The sequence below is a fragment of the Octopus bimaculoides genome, chromosome 11 (assembly GCF_046866305.1).
Source record: "Octopus bimaculoides isolate indiv1 chromosome 11, ASM4686630v1, whole genome shotgun sequence".
Lineage (NCBI taxonomy): Eukaryota > Metazoa > Mollusca > Cephalopoda > Octopoda > Octopodidae > Octopus > Octopus bimaculoides.
In genome coordinates this window covers 36,120,679-36,145,537 of record NC_142938.1, presented here as the reverse complement: position 1 = coordinate 36,145,537, position 24,859 = coordinate 36,120,679, and the positions used below count along the sequence as shown (strand labels likewise).

Here is a 24,859-nt window from a genome sequence, read left to right as displayed (position 1 = left end):
TCCCCCACTTTCTTTTTACACATATTTGCAACAAAACTGAAAATATGTTAAAAATGTGAAGAATTTCCCTCTCATGAAACTAACAGCATGATACATCTTTTGGTTTGTATTTTTAATATAGTGACTTAGTGGTGTACATAATCAATACTTGCATGCAAGAAAAAATGTCTATTGTATGAAGGTTGGCTGAAAAGTTCATAAGCTGACCAAGATACTCTCATGGAATGTAACCAAATGAGGTTTATTTTTCAATATAGTCCCTGTTGCAGTCCACACTCTTCTTCCATTGATGTTACAGCACTTGGATCCTGTTGGTGGAAAAGTTTTCATCCTGTTGGTCAAAAATGTCATTAACAGCAGATATGATGTCATCATCACTGCAATACTGGTTCCCAGCCAAGTGTTTTTTTCATGTTGGGGAACAGATGGTAGTCAGATGGGGCCAAATCAGGAGAATAGGGTGAGTGATGAACCAGATCAAAACCACAGTCGTGCACAGCAGCTATTGAAAACAAGGACTTGTGTGCTGGAGCCTTGTCCTGTTGAAACAAGACACCTCTCATTGGATTTTTGGGGTATTTTGTCATTGACAGTCTTTCATAACTGCAAGTCAGCATAATACTGCCCATTGATGGTATGGTCCTCTTGAAGATAGTCAATAAACACAATGCTTTTTGCATCCCAAAAAACTGAGGCCATCACTTTCCCTGAAGTTCAAACAACCATGGCCCTCTTTGGAGCAAGTGAAGAGGGTTGTTTCCACTGCATAACTTGTCACTTTGTCTCTAGTTCAAAGTGATGAATCCAACACTTATTGTGGGTTAGGAAATCTTTAAGGAAACCAGCTGGACCTGCTTCAAACAATGTCAGATTCATTGTACAGAATATTCTCAACTCTCTTACGGGATATACTAATAGTATTGGTTGTTTTATTTATAGTCAGTTGCTTGTCATCCACCCCTATGTATTGAATGTGGTCAATGTTTTCCTTGGTGGTAGCAGTTGCAGGATGTCCATCTTCATCTTCATGATTCTCCTTTTCCCTCCTAAATTCAGCTGCCCATTTTTACACTGTTGATAAAGCTGGAGCATCATCCTCTAACATAGCAACCATTTCAGCATGAATGTCGTTGTGCGGTGGGTTATACCCTTTTTCTGCAGGTATTTGGTAAGACCATGATGCAAAATTTTGTCCATTTTTTAAAGAAAAGTTGCTACAACATACTTTTGAAATCTTCTTTGAATAATCAGATATCAGTTTAACTAGAAAGAAACGATGTAATAAGAAGAGTTGAAATTAATGCATGTAAGATTTCACGGCTCTAGCATCACTCCTTCTTAGTCATCCTATGAACTTTTCAGCCCATCCTTGTCACACAATGAAGTAGTTAAGTTGGGTTAAGGTATGGAACTTATAATTATGTAGATATGATTTCAAACCTTTCAATAACTATTATGTTATTCCTCTGACCAAGATATGTAACACTGTGTACTACAATCTACTAAGTTAAGAAACAGGCTCTTTCTTACTTTGCAGTAAAATTGCAAGTAGAGAAATCTGTTAATGACTTTCCAAATTACATTAGTAAAAATGTCTTCAACCAGGAATAAAGTTAGATTCCATTTGTTTGCAAGCTTCCAAGAATTCTGTGCCATTGTATAGTTTCAGGGAAAAGAATGGATAAGGTAATAACCTATGTAATGGTACTTAGTACATCTTCAAAATAATACTAAATCTCAATAGAAGTCGCTATGTATCTAATGTTATTTCTTTTCAATTCTGTTTCAGTCGGACATCAAAGAAAGCCAAAAGAAACTAGTTGAACAGTTAACCAATCAGATCAGTGAATCTCCTGGCCCTCCCACCCGAAAACTCATAGCCAGATGTTTGGCTACCTTATTCAGTGTCGGTGATACATTCGATTTGTTTGAAACAATTAACAAATGCAATGATATCATTAAAAACAAAGATGATTCTCCAAGTTACCTTCCTACACGGCTGTAAGTAATTCTCTTTTGTCCTAAAGTTATGTAACTGTCAAAATATATAATGCTTATTGATTCTTTTTCATGTAAAAACTCTGTGTGTGTTTGTAAAATATAAACACTTGTGAAAATGGCAAGCTCACTAGTTAAAATACCATGCAGTATTTTGCTATGTCTCTTTACCTTCTTAATTCAAATCCTTCCAGGTTGACTTTGCTTTTCATCATCATCATTCATCATCCATTGTCCATTGCTGGTATGGGTTGGACAGTTTGACCAGAGCTGGCAAGCTGGAGAGCTGCATCAGGCTCCAATCTGATTTGGCATAGTTTCTACAGCCGGATGCCCTTCTTAATGCCAACCTCTTTACGGAGTGTGTTGGGTGCTTTTACATGGCACCGCATGAGCACTTTTAGATGGCACTGGCACAGGACTCTTGTTGGCCAATCCTCTTCACCAGGGTTCTTAACACTTCTGCTGTAGACTATATCCCTTTCTCATAATTTTTTACCTTGTGCTAGTGTTAACAATCGTCATATTGTATAGAAATATTATTTCGTTAGCAATTTTTGTTTTTGTCCTCTGCATTTACAAGACATATTCTGCCACTTTTCTTTCTTTCTTTATTATAAACCACTGCTGTTGGGTTTGTACCAAATATTTTATTTCTCTCTCTGAATTGCACTAGTAGATTAGTTCCTAGTAATCTCGGTGACTATCTGCTTAAACTTACAATATGGATTTGTGTATCTCATTGTCAGTAATAGCTGGAGATAATTCTAAATATAATATAATACTGATATACTAAGAAAAATCTGTAAGTATTAGTATTTTGCATTAACTTAAATTTTATGACTTAATCAAGGGAATCATTGTGTTTAATGGTTTATGTATTTTCTATTTTTACTGAATGGTAAATTGAAATTTGAAATTAGACAAGTATGAAAGTTGAATAAAGAGAAAAGGTATTTTGGTGGAATAGAATGAAACCAAAATATATAGATAACTAAAAAAAAAAAAGATTTACATTGTATTAGTCAAAATAATAAAGTAAAGAAGAAAAAGAGAATATAATTGATAAAATTCTGCTGAATCATTTATAGTCATCATCATATGTTCATGTTCCAAACTTTTATGGGTTAGGCAGTTTGAAAGGATCCAATAGGTTCAAGGATTGCAATCCTTGAACCTATTGGATCCTTTGGCATGGTTTCTCCAGCTGAATGACTTTCCTAATGCCAAACAGTTTACAATATGTACTGGGTGCCTCTTTCATGCTACCAGTACTAGTGAAGGTACCATGCAGCTTGTAAGATTATGAACTGAGAGAGATGTGGCTTTATGTTAGGAGATGATGGGTTAAAATATGTGAGAAGGGTCCAGATCAGAACAGGTTTCTTGCTGTAAAAAGAACTACACTGTTATTTATATTTTAGAGTGGAAGACAGGATGATTGGGGTCAAACTGAGAAGAGATAAAAATAGTGAGGATGTGGTGTCTGAGTGAACCCTCAAGGTACAAGGTTTATAGAAGTAGGTGTGGACAGAAAAATGAAAACTGAAGTAGGTGAGTAGAGGTTGCAAGAGTGTATGGGAAATTTGTGAGAGAGTGAATATAATGATGAAGAGGTTGCTGTAGTGAATGGTGAATAAGGGGTGAGTAGGGAGTGACCAATGATGCAGGGATGTGAAGAGCAGCAAAATAGTAATGAGGATATAGTAGACATTGGAAGGATCAGAGAGAGAGATTGTGTTTGGTTGGGTAGGTTGCCAGTATGTAGATGGAAGAGAGGCAGGCATAGTGCATGGAGAAAGAGAGAGCTATAGGGTGATATAAAATCTCCTTTCTTATACCGGAAATTCCTCCTTTTATACCAATGATTCTGTTCAAGGCTCTGCTCCTGCACCAACACCAATACGGATAACCTCTCCTCTGTACCGGAAAACTGAATTTAATCTTTGACCCGTTTATGTTTGCAGTAATAACACATATTAAAAACATTTGTACTACACTCACTCACAATAGGGGTAACAATTTTTCTAACGTGATTGAATGCCAGTGGATTAAAGCAAGTCCAACCCTTATGACATGTCTATTACCAAACACTCATTGAAACCTTTTCAAATGCCAAATAGCATCCCCTCTTCCCCTGTCCTTTTCTAAGTTTTCAGAATTGGCACTGTCAGTGTAAGCATGTTGAAAGGTAGGTCTGGTGAGATTGTTGAGATACTTGAATGGAGGCATGTTGATGCATGTTGCTTTCAAGAGGTAAGGTGGAGGGGAGCCTCAGCCAGGTTCCTTACAGACAAGACACATAGGTATAAACTCTTCTGTGAAGGTGATGGAGTAGGTGGTGTGGGCATATTTCTTGCAGAGAAAGGGGTTGATAAGGTCATAGAAGAAGCCAAAGTGTGCGATAGAGTACTTAAGCCCAGGCTAGTTTTGCAGAATAGTGCTGCAACAATTATTTCTGCTTATGCCTCCCCCCCCCCCCCCCAGCAGGTCTACCAAATGAAGAAAAGGACTGCTTTTATGATATCCTTCTGCAAGATATGAATCACTTGCATTGTGAAATCATTGTCGTGGTAGATACTGGTGTCATGCAACTGGCACCAGAGCTTGCGGAATTCAAAAGCACCCATTACACTCTCAGAGTGGTTGGCATTAGGAAGGGCATCCACCCCTAGAAACCGTGCCAAATCAGACGGGAGTCTTGTGCATCCCCTCAGATTACTAACCCTGGTCAAACCATCCAATCCATGCCAGCACGGACAATGGACATTATATGATGATGATGCTTCATATGTCCATATCAGTGTAGTCTTCTTATACACTACATCTAATTCTGCCTATGCCCAGTCTTTCATGCATGCCTGTGTTGCACATTGCCTGTACTGGTGCCATGTAAAAAGCACTCAGTCTACTCTGCAGAGTGGTTGGTGTTAAGAAAGGCATCCAGCCGTAAAACTATGCCAAAATAGACAGTGAAGCATGGTGCAGCTCCTGTCAAACCATCCAACCCATTCCAGCATGGAAAGCGGATGTTAAATGATGATGATGATGATGATGATGATTGATGCAGAATGAACTTGTATTACGTGGATTGAGGATTTGTTATATATAGCAGCTTACTGAAGAGTTATGAGCTTTTACTTTGTCACCTGACTTAGCATATTAACTCCACATGTTTCAGTAAATTTTTTGCAGTCTTTCAAGTGAGGACTACTTTTTTGCAAAGGATAGTGTCTTTCATTAAAGGTGGAATGACTATATTTTAACTGTTTATGTGGTTAGGTTTTACCCAAGCTGGTATGCTATATCATCATCATCATCATCATCATCGTTTAACGTCCGCTTTCCATGCTAGCATGGGTTGGACGATTTGACTGAGGACTGGTGAACCAGATGGCTACACCAGGCTCCAATCTGATTTGGCAGAGTTTCTACAGCTGGATGCCCTTCCTAACGTCAACCACTCAGAGAGTGTAGGAGGTGCTTTTACATGCCACCCGCATGAAGGCTGGTCAGGAGGTACTGGCAACGGCCAAGCTCGAAATGGCGTATTTTACGTGCCACTTGCACAGGAGCCAGTCCAGCGGGACTGGCAACGAACTCATTCGAATGTCTTCTCACGTGCCACTGCCACAAGTGCCAGGAAGGTGACGTTGGTAACAGTCATGTTCAAATGGTGCTATTTATGTGCCACTGGCACAAAGCCAGACAGCTGGTGCTCTGGCAACGATCACGCTAGGATGGTGCTCTTAGTGATTTACTGGTACTGGTGTCATCACGATTTTGCTTTCGCTTGCCGCAACAGGTCTTCGCAAGCCGAGTTTAGTGTTCAATGAAGACGTTGGCATGGGTGCCAGTCTACAAATTTAGTTCGATTTCGATTTCACTTGGTTCAACAGGTCTTCGCAAGCGGAGTTTAGTTTCCATAGAAAGAATGTTACGCATAAGTGGGCTGGCTACATCCCTGGCAGAGGCCTTGGATTGTGGTCTCACTTGGCTTGCCGGGTCTTCTAACGCACAGCATATTTCCAAAGGTCTCTGTCAGAAGTCATTGCCTCGGTGATGCCTAAAGTTCAGAGGTCGTGCTTCACCACCTCATCCCAGGTCTTCCTGGGCCTGCCTCTTCCACGGGGTTCCCTCAGCCGCTAGAGTGTAGCACTTCTTCACACAGCTATCCTCATCCATTCTCGCCACATGTCCATATCAGCACAATCATCTCTCTTACACACCACAATTGATGCTTCTTAGGTCTAATTTTTCTCTCAAGATACTTACACTCTGTCAGGTATGCACACTGACATCACTCATCCATTGGTGCATACTGGCTTCATTCCTTGTGAGCTTACGCATGTCCTCAGCAGTCAAGGCTCATGTTTCACTGCCATGTAACATGGCTGTTCGTACACATGCGTCATACAGTCTGCCTTTTACTCTGAGTGAGAGGCCCTTTGTCGCCAGCAGAGGTAAGAGCTCTCTGAACTTTGCCCAGGCTATTCTTATTCTAGCAGCTACACTTTCAGTGCACCCACCCCAACTACTAATTTGGTCACCCAGATAGCGGAAGCTATCAACTACCTCTAGTTTTTCTCCCTGGAATGAAACAGAAGTTGTTTCCTGTTTGTTTACAGTGTTTATTGCACATGAACATCTGGCACATAAAAAAACTAACTTCCTAGTTAACATGCCTTTGATATTGCTGCACCTCTTATGTGTCCATAGCTTGCATTGGGTACATCTTATAGAAGGGGTTTGTGTTTTGTCTACCTTCCTACTTATTAGAACTTTGGTTTTAGGTAAGTTGAACCTAAGGCCCTTCGATTCTAGTCCCTGCTTCCACACCTGAAACTTATTCTCTAGTTCTGATAGAGATTCAGCAATTAGTGCAAGGTCATCAGCATAGAGGAGCTCCTAGGGGCATCATGTCTTGAATTCCTCTGTTATCGCCTGGAGGACTATGATAAATAGGAGGGGGCTAAGGACAGAACCTTGGTGGACCCCTACCTCTACCCGGAATTCATTACTGTACTCATTTCCAACCCTCACCTTACTGGCAGCGCCTTTGTACATGGCTCACACAGCTCTCACTAACCATTCTTCTATCCCAAGTTTCCTCATTGACCACCAGATAAGGGATCGGGGGACCCTGTCAAAGGCTTTCTCCATGTCAACGAAAGCCAGCTACAGAGGTTTATCCTTGGCTAGGTATTTCTCCTGCAGCTGTCTTACCAGAAATATAGCATCAGTGGTGCTTTTCCCTGGCACGAACCCAAACTGCATCTCATCTAAATTGATTCGCTTCCTAATTTGTTGGGCTATGACCCTCTCCGTAACTTTCATAACCTGATCTAACAGCTTGATGCCTCTGTAATTATTTGTATCTAAAGCGTCACCTTTACCTTTGTAGCAGTTGACTATGGTGCTGCTACACCAGTCATTGGGTATGACTCCTTCGTGTATCACCTGGTTCGTAATACGGGTGACTAGGCTATAGCCGACACTGCCAGATATTTTGAGCATCTCTGCAGTGATTCCTGATGGGCCGGGGGGCTTTCCCTGTCTTCATACTCTTAATTGCTTTATCTACCATGGAACTGTCAACTCGGATAGCTGGTCCCTCTGTTGGGTCAACATTCGGCAGACTCTCTTTCTCCCATTCATTCTCTTTATTGAGCAATCTTTCATACTGGCATCTCCAAACCTCTTTCTTTGCAGCCTCATTTAGAGCAAGCGTACCATCATCCATGCGAACACATTTCTCTCCCACGACATCACGATTCTCTCTCACAGACTGTCTTACAACACGAAATTCTTCAAGTCTTTGGTCCTCACAGTGCAGAACATTGGCAAACTTTTTTTTATCTGCTTCCCCTCTGGCTAGATAAACCTGTCGCCTAGCTTCCCTTCTAGCAGTCTTATACAATTCCCTGCTACCTCCGTTCTTCCAGTCCTTCCAAGCCTTGTTTCTTTTGTCTGGTCGCCCTGTCAACCACACTGTTCCACCACCAAGTTACTTTGGGTCGGGAGGGGACTTTACACCATCCACAGATCTGGTCGGTGGCACTCAGCAGGTTGTCCCGTAGGAACCTCCAGTTGTCTTCCATGTTGTATGATGCTATTTCCCCTTCTATTTCGTCAAATGCTTCAAGTAGTATGTCTCTAAATCTCTGTCCGTTTGCTGGATCTTTAAGTTTCCAAACCCTTCTCCTCCAATTCGGTCTACTTCTGGGCACCCATATTGCCTTGATCTCGAATCTGTGTTGAGGGGTACATTCTTTACCTGGGAAGGTTTTGGCATTTATAAGCCGCCCTCTTTCCCTATTTCTGGCGAGGATGTAGTCGATTTGGCTAGAGTGTCTGCTGGAGCGGTAGGTGACTAGGTGACAGGCAGGTTTCTTGAAGTTGGTATTGCAAACCATAAGATTGTTTGCATCACAGAACTCCAGCTGTCTGGTTCCCTCCTCATTGCGGGAACCGAAGCCATAGCCTCCATGAATGCCATGGAAGCCCCCTGCATGACGTCCAACATGTCCATTGAAATCGCCAGCCACAAAGAGAAGGTCCCTGTCATTTGTCAACGAGGTAGTTTGCAGGAGGGTGTCGTAGAATTGGTCTTTCTGCCCATCCGGTAGCCCCGGTTGAGGGGCATAGGCCGAGATGACGGTAGCTAACCTATGATGAAGCACTAGCCTAATCTTAAGTACTCTGTCACATGTTCTAACTACCTTGATTACCTTATCAACCCATTTCTCTGCTAGGAGTATTCCCATGCCCTGACCCCGTAAGTGTTCCCTGCCCAGAAAACCTTGTGCCTGTGTTCTTTGCCTGTGAGGAACCTTGCGGAACCTCCTCTCCATCTAACTTCTTGGATGCAGCACAAATCTACGCGTCTCCGTTCAAACATCTCAATAATCTCACCAGACCTACCTTTCAGCGTGCCGACGTTGAGAGTGACAATTCTGATGGTGTGGGAGGAGTGGGCCCGTGTGACCCTGAGATGGAGAAAAGCAGTGTCGTGTACCTGAAAAGAAAGCTTGCATTTGGCAGAATTCATAAACAAAACAATACCTACAACCTGCTTATACTACACAATCTTTATGCGCTATAAGGTCGATAAGAGGGGAGGGGTGGTATAAGGTCACTAGCAGTGTTCGCGGGAGACAGCTAAGGATGGTAGATGATCTAAACTTCCGGTAATGGTGGAGGGGGTCGGAGGGCTTTCATACTGTGAGCTAAGAGAGCTTCGTCGTAGTTCTATCAGCAGAGAGATTCGAAGACGAATTAGGATGAAGTTGGAAATAGAACTGGTTATATAGAGTTAGGGTCACGTACGAGTCGAAGAGAGAGAGAGGGAGAGAGAGAAGTAGTGATACAGGGGGAGAGAGGGAAATAGTGGTGCAGAGAGAGTAAGGCAGAGAGTGAGGCACAGAGAGTGAGGCACAGAGAGAGAGAGAGAGAGAGAGAGGTACAGGCAACAGTACATCACGCTGGTTAAATTCCTTGGGTTTTTAGAACAAAGTTGAAAGAGACAGCAGTATATAAATCATGAGATTAAATGCTTAAATCGGTAACATAATTAAATGAGAATTAAATTGTAATTTTTAAAGGAAGGAGAGACAAAATTTTAGACAGTTTTGGTCTTAGAGGAGCATAACTTGAATAAAGTAAAGAAAAAGCGATAACTTGAATAAGGTAAAGAAAAGAAATACATAAATAAGCATGAATTTAAGACAAAACAGAGATCGAGTGATGTTTACATGGAAAAAAAAATATATATATATATATATATATATATATATATATATATATATAGCTGTATCTGTGAATTAAAATAATATATTCTGTGGCATAAGCTTGTTGAAATAGGGTTCTTCATGAGATCATCACTAGTATCCTTGTTTGTTGAAGACTCCTCACAATCAAGCACAGGAATTCCCACTGCATGGCTTGCATATGTATAGTTATTTGTAAAAAGAAATTGGTTGGTTAATTTCAGCTCATTGTAATTTCCTGTTCAACATCCATTTCAGATCCGCTGTGGCATGTATTGGAGCTATGTATGAAAAACTTGGACGTATGGTCGGGCGCTCCTATGAAGATACTATTCAAATTCTCATAAAATCCTTGAGAAATGCTGAGGTTAGTTTTGAAGTAGTTGTATAGTTGTAATTCTTCATTGAATTGAATGTGTGCTATTTAATATTTTTTTCCTATATAATCTCATAAGCAATGGGACTATCTATGCTGCTATTCTGAGTTTGTCCTTAAGCAGTAAGAGGAAACTTGGAACAGTGGCAGAGTGAAGTTTGTTTTTAAAAGTGAATGTGCAAAGGAGTAAATATGTCTATAGACATTATTTATGCTTCTTGTAATTTACAAAGTATAGTTCATTTATGTTGACTGTATTTTTGATTGTTTTATTTTTTTATTTTACAAAATAAATACATAAATATATAAATAGTTGAATAATAAGCAACTCAAAAAATGGTTGAAAAAAGTAATTCTTTTTCTTTTGTATAGCTGTAAATACAAGGTGAAATTTTGCTTCAATCTTTAGCAAGAAATACCATTTAGGTTGCATTTTTTCCCCTCAGCCTTTTACATTCTGAATTTCAATTCCACCAGGATCAATCTTGCTTTTCATCCTTCCAGAATCAATAACATAAAGTACCAGTTAAATATAGCCCTCTCCTTAATATGAGGTCTTGTGCCTAAAATCACTTCTTTAGATAACATTTAAGGTGCTTTCTTTACAAACTTGACAGTGTCTCTTTATTGTAAAGTGTTTTCCAGTCAATATTCTGTATTGATCACTACTTTTTATATACTGGCCCTTCTGTTTATATATTACTAGCAGAAATACCCAGCTTTGCCCGGGTTAAAGAGAATAATGAAATCTAAAAACGCCGTCTAGACTACGCAACCCTCAACTGTTAGTAGCTACGATACCATATTTCTACATTAATAACTCTCCAATCCATGCCAGCATGGAACATAGACATTAAGTGGAATGCCAGTCTCTCATCTAGGAGGGCCTTGAAATCAATGTTACCAACTGGGGACTATGTGTGTCGTAGTGATAATAAAAAGACCCAAAGGAGGTCTGCCACGAAATAATTTTACTCAACACTTTGCAAGTGAATCAGTGGAGGCAAAGATGCGTCTCATTTACTTGACCATTTATGCACCACATTGCAGAAATCACAATGTAAGTATATCTGAAAGGGTAGTCTTACACTGTTGTACCGTTGAATTACAAATAATGTTATGTTCGGGTTAAAATTTCATCAACATCAAAAATATATGAATTTTCATGGGAGTTATGGCCATTATACATAGAATATAATTTCCAAATTTCATAAAGATCCGTTCAGTACTTTTGACGTAGTTTTGGATAAGAAAACAAATGACTAATGTGTGTGTTTGTGTGCATGTGTTTGTGTGTGATGGGTGTATATATGTATAGATATCTGTATGCATGTATATATATGTATATATGTGTACATATTACATGTACGTCTATATATATATACATCTACACATGTGTATACATATACATGTATGCATATAGATCTATATCTATATATATATATATCTATGCATATACGTGTACATATACATGTATATGTATACATATACATCTCTTTCTCTCTCTTTCTCTCTCTCTGAAAGTATCTGTCATTACAGTATCGAAATGTGATTGTTTCAGTTAGTGAAATAACGTGTACATATACATCTATATGTATACATATACATCTCTCTTTCTCTCTTTCTCTCTCTCTCTGAAAGTATCTGTCATTACAGTATCGAAATGTAATTGTTTCAGTTAGTAGAATAGTTTCATTTTTAAAGTGAAAGTATTTGACATGAGTGTTTTTGTTTCACTTTTGACACGTAATACTTAAATAGTGGAGGAGATATTATGTTGCTGTGGGCTCTAACTCTGCAAGAAGTTAAAATTTTTTTTGACTAAAACACAACTGGAACCCTAAGTAAGGCATGTGTAAAATTTGAATGAAATTGGTTGCGTAGTTCTCGAGTTTTAGGGATTCACACAGACAGACAGACAGACAGACACACATTCTCATTTTTATATATATAGATTATTTTTGTTCTTAGAATGGTCACTATGCCAATAATGAACACAGACACTGGTTCTAATTCATTTCTTTATCATTTTTTGTCAATTGGGTTAACCAATTAATTAATTAATCAATTGTTTGATTAATAGTTCAGTTAATCAATCAGTTCTGACAGACATGAAGCAGACTTGGAGTAGAGAGGGCATGTCATTGATGAGATCATGAATGGGAGCAAAATGACTTTGAAACTTAACTGATCAATTGATTTACCAAATGATTAGACAGTTGATTGGTTAATTGGTTAAAAAGTTAGCAAACGGGCAACTAAATAATAAAGAAGAGCCAAGGCATGTGTTTATCATTGGTATAATGATTCTCCTGAGAAAAACAAAATATGTTTCAACACATGACTTTACATCAAGAATCTTACAAACCAACTGGGCAAAATGCTTATTATTTTGTCCATCTTTACATTGAGTTTAAATTCCTCCAAGGTCAACTTTGCTTTTCATCCTATTGTGATCAATAAAATAGTACCAGTTGAGCACTGGGGTTGATATAATCAACTTACCTCCTGTCCCAAAATTGCTGGCCTTGTACCAAAATTTGAAATTATTATTATTGTTAGTATTATTATTTTTGTTATTCTTCTTATTAGATGGTGAGCTGGCAGAATTGTTAGCATGTGGACAAAATGCGTATCAATATTTCTTCCAACTTTACATTCTGAGTTCAGATACTGCCATGGTTGACTTTGTCTGTCATCCTTTCATGGTTGATTAAAACACACACTAGTCAAGCATGATGTAATTAGCTATCCCCTCCCCACAAAGTTTCAGGCCTTGTACCTATAATAGAAAGGATTATTATTATTATTATTATTATTATTATTATTATTATTCTTTTAAAATAAAATATGGTCCATTGTCTTCTGCTGAACTGGGGGTCATCCCTTGACCCTAGGGTCACAGCAGGTCCTCATGTCATGGAGAGTACACAGTGTAAAATGTGTGCAGAACCTAGCAACACTATTTTCTGAAGTTCTCCCACGTTAACACTGCAAGGGAGTTTGTTGAGCTGCTTATCAAGGCCCTTTTTAATTAGCCTTAATGCTCCAATCACCACTGGTGCTGTGCTGCTTTTCATTCCCCACACCTTGGTCACTTCTATTTCTAGGTCTTTGTACTTAAATAACTTTTCAACTTCTTTAATGGACACATTTCTCTCTGATGGTACTGTCACATCTATCATTAAGCATTTCTTATTCTTCCCATCTTTGATGATTATGTTTGGCCTGTTTGCCTTGATTTCCTTATCGGTGTTGATTGGCATGTCCCAGAGTACTGTTACATCATCTTTTCCAGTCACAGTTTCAGGTTTATGCAGGTACCATCTTTCTGAAGTTGGAAGCTGGTAGTGTTTACATATCTTCCAATGGATATATTGCACTACTCGATCGTGTCTATGAATATATTCGGTTTTTGCAAGCGCTATGCATTCAGTTAAGATGTGGTCCACTGTTTCATCCTGTTCATGACACATTCTGCATTTCGGGTCAGTGCCATCGTTCATTATTTTGTTGTGGTAAGCCCTGGTTGCCAAGCTTTGATCTTGTGCTGCTATGATAAAAACTTCGGTTTCAGCCTTCAGTCCTGAGCTCTTCATCCATACATGAGTGTCTCAATTTTCTACGTCTGGTTTGTTTACTCTACATGGGTATCAGCCATGCATCAGTTTTTCTAGCCATTCTTCTGGGCTTGTTTTTTCATCTCTTCCTTAACTCTTTTAGCAAACTGGGTTACTTTCTCACTTGCCTTCATCTTAGGTTCCTCCGTCATCAGTTGTTTCTTAAACTGTACAGTGGTGGTTTTGTAAGATAATTCTAATTGAGTTAGTCCTCTTCCTCGCATGCTTCTCAGTAAATAAATCCTGTTCACGTCCGCTTTTAGGTGGTTCATTCGAGCCATGGTTAGTAGTTTTCTGGTCTCGGAGTCTAGCTTCTTTATTTCGCTTATTTGCCAGTTGATTATGTTGACACTGTAAGCTACGATTGGTACTGCAAGAGTGTTAATGGCTTCTATTTTGTTTGCAGCATTGAGTTCAGTCTTTGTTACTAACCGTACTCTCCTGTAGTACTCTTTTCTAATCTTCTCTTTCATTGCTGAATGTTTTATGCTGTTACTTTTTTCTATGCCAAGGTATTTATATCCTTCTTCCTGGTCCAGTGCTCAGATTCTTGCTTCTGTATCTACGTGGATATCCGCAGAACATGCCAATTTGCCTCTTACGAAAGTGGCTTTTGCGCATTTCTCCAGTCCAAACTGCATCCTGATATCATCACTGAACTTTTTAGCCGTAGCAAGTAGACCTTCTTGTTGTTCGTCATTTTTTGAGTACATTTTCAGATCATCCATGTAGAACAGATGACTACCTTTTTTCTTCTTGATCTCATATCCATACCTGGTTTTGTTGAGCATGGTACTTAATAGTACCAGTGCCAAGCAGAATATTAAAGGTGACAGCAAGTCCCCTTGGAAGATACCACTTTTGATTTTGATTGGTTTGCTTGTTAATGATCCACTGGAATGGTTCAGCATCAACATAGTTTCCCATCTATTCATACTGTGTTTCATAAACTTGATGAGAGTTGGGGATACTTTGTATACTTCCATCACTTTCAGAATCCATGAGTGAGGTACACTATCGAATGCCTTTTTATAGTCGATCTATGATGTGCTCAGGTTCGTTTTCCTGGTTTTGCAGTCTTCAAGGATCATTTTGTTTATCAGCAATTGGTCCTTGCATCCATAGCTCCCTCTTTAACAACCTTTTTGTTCTGGTGGTAGTAGGTTGTTTTCTTCTAGGAATATATATGTTCTTTCAGTGATTACAGTTGTTAATATTTTATACATTGTCGGTAGACAGGTGATTAGTCTATAGTTCTTTGGGTTTTCTGTGTCATTTGTTTTTGGTATTAGGTATGTCACTCCCTGTGTCGACCAATCTGGGCTATTTTCTGGGTTTTTCATGACTTCATTGTATGTTGATAACATATCTCCATGTATATCAACTAGCTGTTTGATCCATAAGTTTGGTACTCGATCTATTCCCGGTGACATCCAATTGCTGGCCTTTTTCAGGGCCAGGGTGACCTCTTCCTTTTGAATATCTTCCCGTTCCTGTATTTCTATATTTTCCAGGAGTCTTTCTTGTTCCTTAATCCATTCTGCATCTTCATTATGTTATTTTTCATTTTCCCATATCGTACTCCAGAAATTTTCCATATCCTCTTTCTTTGGCAGTTGCTCAACATTTATTTGTTGTTTACCAAGTTCCCTGTAAAATTTCTTTCCATCTTTAAATAATTTGTTTTGTCTAAATTGTTTGCTTCTCTTTATATATCGTGACAGTCATTGTGCCTTTGCTTGGATTTTTTGCTTTAAGTTTTATTTTGCTTCAGGTATTTCATTTCTTTTGTTTGATCCCATGCTTTTTGTATATTTTCTTGGCTTTTCTTTGGTTGACCTGGTTTCTGTTACTTATTTCGGTCAGTATTGATAGGTTGCCTCTCAAGCATCGTATATCCTTTTCTAAGCTTTCTTTCCAGTTTGGTTGTCTTTTCTTCTGTTGAGGACTTTTCTTTTTTAGGTTTATGCTTTTTGCTTCAGTAACAGCTGCAGCCGTAGCATTGGCTAGTTGGTTTAGTGATATTATATTTAGTGGTTCTGTTGTTGTTGATTTTATCTCATCTATTACATTATTGCCAATTTTAATCAACTCCTTCAGGTTCTTATCCATACTGACTTTTGGTAGGGGCTCTCTGTCTGTGTGTCTTGTGCTTTTACCTGTTCCCATTTTCTCTGTATTTCTTCTTTTAGTTCCAAATATTTCTCCCTATCCATGTCACTGTTTCTTGCTGTTGGTTGTTTTACAGGTTCTTCTATCTTATTACCCACAGAGGGCTCCTCAAATACATCCTCTTCTTGGTTTTCTGTAGTCCCTATTTCTATTTCATTTGTATTTGGTGGTATATGGTGAGATCTGTTGACTTTTTCTTTTATTTCTTCCAGCTCAGTGTCTGTGAGCCTCCTGTTTTTAATGATATCTCTTCGGACATTCCCTAACTTGTTGGGATCCATATTTAACCTTGAAGTTGGATTTTGTTGTCTCCATAATTGATAAGTCCTTTTTGTCGTGTTATCTTTTGATGGTGTGACTACCGCCATGTAGTATGCTTCCATTACTAGTTTATATTCTTCCTGATTCCATTTAGTTCTAGGGTTTTTGCATGTAGTATGGCTTGCATCGATGGGACTCAGGTTGAAGTTTTCCTCAGTTAAGTTGCCCACCGTTGCCTGGGAGTGGGTAGAGTTCAAATCAGTAACCAACTTTTCGCTGCCAGCCTGACTCTTCACTAGCGGGTGTGCTCCTTGTTGACCCCTGAGACGAGTGATGCGGTATGGGTTGTTTTTATTGACTTTATCCATTATTGGTTAACTACTGGGTATATTCATGGTGATTGGCCACATACTCCTTGAGTACCTAAGTACCTATGCGTATCACACATTGCCGGTTCCGCCTTCAAGGCCATTGCCCATCTGACTCTATGGGTCATCCACCCTCTCTGTCATCTCAGACTTCATGCACTTAAGGGAAGGTATCCCTTCAGCCACTACAGCAGTCTAACTGCTGTTGCCTTCACTTACTTTAGCACCACTGTCGAGTGGAGGTCCTGGTGCATGACTGCCGGCATGCACAACCGGCTACTTGGAGTCATAAGTGAGAGTTGAGTTTTTGTTGTGAACTAGTGATCATCATCCATGCTCTTGGCATGCGACAGATGGTGAACAGAAGTGCTATCATTAACAAATACCCCATATGCCCTTGATTATTATTATTATTCAGTAGTTTTATTTTTATCACATTTTCACTGTACTACCGAGCACAGATCTGTGCCTTGGGTATGTGCTGTGGTTTATTGTGGTGCTCTTGTTTTCACTATTGAAAGTGCTTTATGTAGGATATGTGCGGTGCCTAGTAGTGCTATTTTCTATATGTTATATACATTTGTAAGTCCTGGTGTTTTGGTTATGTATTTGTCTGAATGTTTTTTTAATCATACCTAATGCACCTTTTATTATAGGGGTTGTTTCTGTTTTTAGGCTCTACATTCAGGTTACCCCTATTTCCAGATCTTTCTATTTTGTGAATTTCTCCATTTCTTTTAAAGATACATTGTCATTTGTTGGTATTGATACGTCAATTAGAAGGCATTTTTTTCTTGGTGATCTCTGACAACTATATTCAGTCTATTAGCCTTGATTTCTCTACCTGTATATATTGGCATATTATTATTATTTAAGGCGGTGAGCTGGCAGAATCATTAGCATGCCAGGCAAAATGCTTAGCATTTCATCTGTCCTTATGTTCTGAGTTAAAATTCTGCTAAGGTTAATTTTGCCTTTTATCTCTTCAGGGTCAATGAAATAAGTACCAGTTACGCACTGGGGTCAATGTAATCAATTATCCCCTCCCCCAAATTTCAGGCCTTGTGCCTATAGTAGAATGGATTATTATTATTATTATTATTATTATTATTATTTTACGTTTGACTTTTGTTTTGCATTTGTACAAGTTGGATCCAAGTCTCACCCACCTCAAGAGACAACAAGTTAGAAGTTCATGTAGGTGTTATGCCTAGGATACCATATATTTGGATTTGTACATGGTGTTGTTCTAGAGAATGTTTAAGAAACCATAAGAAAATTATGTGTTTGTTTTAAAATTTTAGATAACATAGACAGTATTTTACGTAGGATATGGGCAGTTCCCATGAGCACTATCTTTTGAACTTCAGCCATTTTGGGGTTTCCTGGTATCTGAGCTAGGTAGTAATCAGCCCGTTTCACTGTCATTCCCAGGGCACCTATGACAATAGGTATTGTTTTAGTCTTCAGGCTCCACATTTTGCTAATTTCTATTTCAAGATTTAGTCTTCAGGTTCCACATTTTGCTAATTTCTTAGTCGTCTTCTTCTTCTTATTATTATTATTGCTACTATTATGACTTTTATCAGTTACTGTTGATAGTAATCATAATAGCAACAATAATTATCTTTTTGCTTTTATCCCAATAATTATTACAATCCCTTTGTTGTTAACTGGTTATGTTATATAACATTTGAATATTATTTTTTAATGTTATTACCAGTTCAAATATGCGTATGGCATGTTCAGACTTGTAAATAAGCCATTCACTGTGTTTTGTCAGGGAGAAAATTTCTTGCTATAAACAAATAGGTGCTAATTCATCAATATCAGTTTGCAGCACCACCTATCTAGACTGTGAGATGCAAGCATTTCAGAGTAGTTATCTTCTCTTTGGTGACTGATATGTTATAAGAGGAACAATCTCTTTTATCTATTCACAGCATCTCCCTGCATACTCCGAAATGCTTGTGTCTCATAGTCTAGATAGATGGTGCTGCGAACTGATATTGGTGTATTAGCACCATCTATCTATAGTGAGAAATTTTCTCCATGACAGAACACAGTGAATGGCTTATTTATGAGTCCAAACATGCCACACGCATATTTGAACTGGTAATAACATTACATTTATACACTTCACTGCTTAGTGATCCCCCTCCATAATTATTTTTTAGTTAAAAATTTGGATTTTGAGCTTTTGTTCAGGTTTTTATTTCAGACAAAAATGACTCCTGCTAGCGCTGCAGTCTATCTCACTCACTAAGAAACATTCTTGCACGTTGCATCATTTATTTCTTCAGTCTAGATCTCTCTACCAGATTTTTTAATGGAGTTAAAAAAAATATATATATATATTCAATGATCACACACCTTTTCTAGTTGGACATCTGCCATACATACACATTATATATAGTGTGTTTTATATAGATGAAAGATTTTTGGTTTGATAATTTCGTAAGATGTTTTGATTCACAAGAAATTCCTGTAGGTAGCGAATATCAAAAACAAAAAAAAAGGTTGACTTCAGTGAGAGAAAATAGATGGCTGCAGTAACTTAGTAATGAAGAAATATAAGAATATTAACCACATTTGTATATTTAATTGCTTTTTGTACATTGGATTATGAAACCTACTACATATATGGGAAATTCTGTCTGTGGGTGTTTGTGGAGTTGTTAGCTAACTCCTCTTACATTGTTTTATCGGTTTTGATGAAACTTGACACGAGTAGAACTCATGGCTGGAAACCACATGACATACTCAGATTGTTGAAAAAAAATCGATAATAGGGTCCCTGGAAGGGATCCTTATATATAACCAAGGGAAATAGCCCATTAATTTTCCTAAATTATTTGGTATAAATCAAATTGAGTATGCTTATTTCTTAGTATTTGAACTGTTAGTTATTTTTGCAGTTTATCCAGTACAATCCTTAAACAAGTATATAGTATTTTTTTAAACAATAGATCCACTTATTTCAGTTAGTGACTTATTCACGAATATACCAACACTAGCACCCTGAGGATAATATTCTCTGGGAATGCACAAAAGTCCTTTTCAGAGTTTTTTACTTTGAATTGTTATCTCATATCCGATTAGCCTATTATTACGTAACATGCTTCACGATTTTAGTATACATACCTTATTAGTATTTCTTCCTGTGTTCTATATACTCTGGGAATGCATTAAAGCCCTTTTCGGGGCTATTTTATTTGAATTCTTACTATTGGGTAACTAATTTCATGTTATTACATAACTGACTTCACAATTTGGGTATTCATAACTTATTGGGAATTCCTAAAAACAAGATCCTGTGTAAGACATTTCTGTATTCTCTGTAAATGCACAAAAACCATTTTAAGGGCTACATACTTTATGTTGTTATTGGATTAGCGAAACAATTATGAGAAGGGAACCAAGGGATAAGCCCCACTTTCCCAGGAATTACTGGGTACATTAGCTAGTATTTGACATATAAAGAAAGTTATTTCTTTTTTCTGTTTAATATTCTTATATTGTTGTTATTAGTTTCAAGATTTAACCATATTTTTAATTTTTAAAGCATTCTTTTATTCTTTTACTTGTTTCAGCCATGTGGCTGCCGTCGTCAGATTAAAATTATTTTTTGTTTTTTTTTGTGGAATTGAACTGACACATTGTAAATATTCTTTAACTGTCACTCCCGAGGGATCACTTTTCCATTATCCCAATATCAAATTGTGCAGCTAAGAATATTCTCATTAATCTATTGTTTAAAATCTACATGGCAGCAATCTAATAGAATCACTTCCTTCTAAGAATGAATAAGGTTAATTTATGAAACGATTGTATATGTTTGAGTGAACTAGCCAGAGTATATGGCTGGTGGAAGTAAAGAAGTGTATATTTCTATAAATTGGCCAGGCTATATTACTGGTGGAGGTTAAGGGTCAAATTGATCATTGTCAGATTTGACTTCAGATCAGTGAAGTATTAAATTAGTTTCAGTACCAAATTGTATTATTGTCTAAAATTTATTGACTCCTGCAAATGCAAACAATAGTATTGCATCTGGCAAGATTTTCATTTAGAACTTAAATTAATGAAACCAAGTAATGAGAAGTTTTCAAATTGTCTGAGCCCATTAGAGAAAGTTGTTTTTGTCTTCTACTTGAATCATTGTTGTCATTGTAATTGAAATAAATTCTATCTCAACCAAGCTATTTTTGAGGAGCAGAATATTAGCAGGTAAAATTTTGCTCATTAAAAATATTGATTTTGGCAACAGTATAGTTTATTTATATTGCAGTTACCTTCAATTTGACTAAAAATATTTAATTTTAGTATTTATTAGTTCCACTTCACCAGTTTTAGTTGTTTTTTTTTTTTCTGTTATTTCAAACTAAAGTATAATTCTGTTACTATGTAAGTACATTTTTATTTTACTCTGATTTTCTGAAATTAGCTACTCCCAGTTTGTTGGTATTGGACAGTAATTGAGAATGGCTTTTCAAAATATCTACATGCTGTGTTTAGCTTATAGTATGTACTGAAAATTGTTGTTAATCATTCAAAAGTAGTATTAAGGCATATATTAAGAGAAAAAGAAATCAGCATTGCACATTGTACAATAGTTATTAATGTACTTTAGCATAGAGGCACATATTCTATAAGTTTAAGGTAATCTACTATTGACAACCTACTTAGCTCAAACCACACTGTTGTATGGCATTGTGTTGTATCCCCTAGTTCACCGTCTTTCTTTGTCACTATCAACATTGTCAACTTAATAATAATGATTTTGTTAAATCTTTGTTGTTTGTATTTATGGTGTTTGTAGTTTATAATGTTTCTTTGCACATATTCTTGTTGGGTTAGTTGTGTCTGTGGTAGTAGTGAATGTGGTGATGGTGTTGTTAAGTGTTAATGTTGTTGTTGATGGTGTTAGTGTTGTTGTTTGGAAATGTTTCTTCAATCTGCTTGAGCCTCCTAGCTTTTTTTTTTATTGTGCGTTTTTTTCCCCCTTTCTTTTTTTCCTTTATTACTTTTTACCATTTGCTTTCTTCTCTGCCATCTTCACCACATGGTTGAGTGGTCCCAAGTGGAGTGGGTGCATATCTTAGGGTTATTGTTTTTTTTTGTTTTGGGACTTTCAGTTGTTGGTGGTGACATAGTGAATTTTGAGGGTAGTATTTCAAGTGTTTTTGTTGTTGCTTCCATTGTTGTTACTGCTGCTGCTTTTACTGTTGTAGTTGCTGCTATTGTTGCTTTTGTGGTGATAGTGTCAGCAGAAGTGGGAGTCTTCCTTTTTTCTTACTTTCCTTTGAACAGAAAGCTTTGAGATGGTTTGTGTCACCACACATGTGAAACCTTGGTTTTCTTCCCTCATAGCTACAAACAGTTGTGTACTGTCTGGCAGATTGATTAGGTCTGAAATGGCTTCAGTACTTTCTTGATCTGTTTGAATCAATAGTTTCATCCCTTGATCTGACCAGTTTTTTTTTTCCTCCTTTCTTACAACCTGCAATATAGATTTTATAACCGTGTCAAAGTGTTGTTGTGGGTAGAGGAAAGTTACCAATAAATAGATGAGTATTCTGCTCAGTGAGATTGGTATTGGACCAGTTTGTCCTATACCAATCTCCCTTGGTTTTGGAGTGCTTTCTAGCCTCATCCTCTATTGAAAATGTCACCTCTACTGTACTGAATTTTGCCCCTACTGAAGTACATTTTTGGTGCCCAGATTAATTTGAGGCACTTTTTTATTTCTGTTCTGTTACTTGCTCTATTTTCTGGCTTTTCAATCTAATGCATTTGTAAAAGATTGTTTTGTTATCGGTTTCTTGCCAGATGGATTGTGAGATGATAAAATATTTTCTTAGCCTGTGAGGAGACTTTTAGCATTTTTAAATCCTGGTGGGATAAAAAATTTCTTCCTCCAGCATTGGTGAACCCCTTTAATAGTTGACTTTGGTTAGTTGCAGTGATCTGATTTTTTTTTTTTTTTGGGGGAAATGTGTTGGTATTAATGTAGGTGCTTTTGTTGGAGTTGATAGTTTTCATTATGTTACTGGAACTTGCAGGTGTGTTGCCGCAAAAATTTTACTTTTCATTTATCAGTTTCTCATCCTTGTCATTGTTTTCATTTTGTTTGTTGTTATTACTGTTGCTTTCAGTTTCTTTGTTATTGTTGTTATTTTTTGCTGTTGCTATTGTTATTTCAGTCAACACTTTGGTTTTACATGGTGTGGTGGTGGGGGGAGAATTACTAAGGCACCTCTTCTCATCTATAATCTCGCTTACCTGACCTTCTGTGGGGAGAATGTGAAAGACAAGTTTACAAATATGAAAGTCTTTTCTTATATTCATCATTTTATGTATGTATTTATATATAATTTTCTGAAATTATTTTTCCAGATGAATTGACTTAACAATATTGTTTATTTTCTAGTCTCAAGGACGATGTGAAATCATGTTAACTTTGGAGAAAGTGGTTGCTGGTTTAGGATCAGCTGGGTCCTCATGTCACAAGGATATTTACAAAGCTGCTAGGCAGGCTATGACTGACAGGTCTATGGCAGTGCGGTGTGCTGCTGCTAAGGTAAGGGCTGCACACAAAATTTATTCTATCTTTAGAGTATTGCCAAATCTGTGTTTGTATGCATAATGAAACAGTACTGTGACTTCCAAATCTGTACATGTTCTCTATAGTATATGTTATGTAATAATGTATTTCATATATATGTTTGTTTTTGCATTTATTTCTGAAATAATCATGTGGATGTGTTCTTGAATGGTCATTTTGTTAGTTGCTTTGTTCCAACTGTAAACTATGTATATCTGAAAAATTGTTTCTACCACAAAAGAGAAATAATTATTGAAATGAATTTCATCATATTTCAGTGTATGATTCAGTTGGTAAATGAAGCTCACTTCATGTATACTAGTGAACTAGAGACTGTTGCATCATTGTGTTTCCGTGCACTGGATGGATCAAACTATGATGTAAGGTGTGTAGTTGCTGTATTGCTGGGAAATCTCATGGCAGTTGCACAGTCTCAAAAAGCTACATCTCTAAGTAAGTAATCTTATTTATTTTCAATTGTCATCTGACCATTTCCTAACTTTTTCCTTTTTTGTAAAATAAATTGCCTTCTCTTTGAAATGAAATTGAATTATTGAATTCAATTTAATCACCTAATAACTGAATTTAAACTAAACTAATAAGGATGAGTCTAATTGATATAACACCATACCTTTGTAAGAAAGGGAAAGTCAGTTGAATTCCCCCCCCCCCCCTGCATCTCCAAAAGGTGCCTGACTTTGTATTTAATCAAGCCCAGAAAATGAAAGACAGGAGGTCATGTATATTAGAATTCAGAATGGAAAATTAAACAGGCATGCATTCACACATACTCAAACACACATTCATACAATGTATTTCTGAATTATTTTTATCATTTAAAAGTAATAAATTGCTGAATACTTGGAAATGTGTAGAGGCTGTTGTATGCGTGTGAACAAATGATTTATGTCTACCATGTAATATTCAAATGAGTATGTGCTGGATGTGTTTTATCATGGTGCCAACAATGAAGACACAAGATTAAAGGATTAGTGGGTAAGAGAAAGGAGGCTATGATGGGAGAAAAGTGGGTGCTTGGAGTTTAAGAGAAGTAGAAGGGCAGTGATGAAAATGTGGCAGTGCTTGGGGAGCATTTCAAAAGAGAGATGGTAGTAGCAGCTACACACTTGTCAAGGTGGAAGAGAGAGTGAGTGATGGATATTAATGATCAACTAGGGGAGATGGAGTGATGGCTGGCTGCACAGAAAGAGTGATTGTAGGATATATTGGATATGACTAGGTCTGATGCTATCCCTCATTGACAGGCATTTTGATAGAAGGCAAGGTAGACCATACATTGTTCCTAAACCCCACTGACAAATAAGAGAAGCTGATTGAAGAGAGATTGAGAGTTAGAGGAATCTGATTCCATTTATATGCCTAGTTTCTAGATTTTTTTATTATTTGGGTTGTGATTTAGGTTCAAGTTACATGATGTGCAAAGATCTTTGAAATAACCGAAAATATCTATACTTTATGTAAACTGTGGTACACAATAGTATAGTTGAGACAATCTATTCATGTTTTTCTTGGTTCTGTCCGATCCACTTTATGCCTTTTCTTTACTGACTCTCTCACCCTCGCCCTTTCTTTCTCTTCTGTCATCAGTATTCTTCTCTTCCCTTTCACACTCTTCCTTTCTTTTGCCAGCTCTTTGTATCTTCTGTCTGCTCTCTCTCACTCTGTCC

The 24,859-nt window shown here is 37.5% G+C and overlaps 1 protein-coding gene across 1 annotated transcript in view; it reads left to right on the top strand.

The window, feature by feature from the left end:
• Positions 1 to 24,859, top strand: part of LOC149133253 (HEAT repeat-containing protein 5B-like) — a 47,108-nt gene that overhangs the window by 21,667 nt on the left and 582 nt on the right. Inside the window, exons 2-5 of the mRNA XM_089359817.1 lie at positions 1,790 to 2,001; positions 10,026 to 10,134; positions 22,998 to 23,147; positions 23,450 to 24,859. The exon at positions 23,450 to 24,859 is cut by the window's right edge and continues 582 nt beyond it. Of these exons, the coding sequence (XP_089215943.1) occupies positions 1,790 to 2,001; positions 10,026 to 10,134; positions 22,998 to 23,147; positions 23,450 to 23,632 (654 nt within the window). The 3' untranslated portion in view covers positions 23,633 to 24,859. The remainder of the gene's footprint in view (positions 1 to 1,789; positions 2,002 to 10,025; positions 10,135 to 22,997; positions 23,148 to 23,449) is intronic.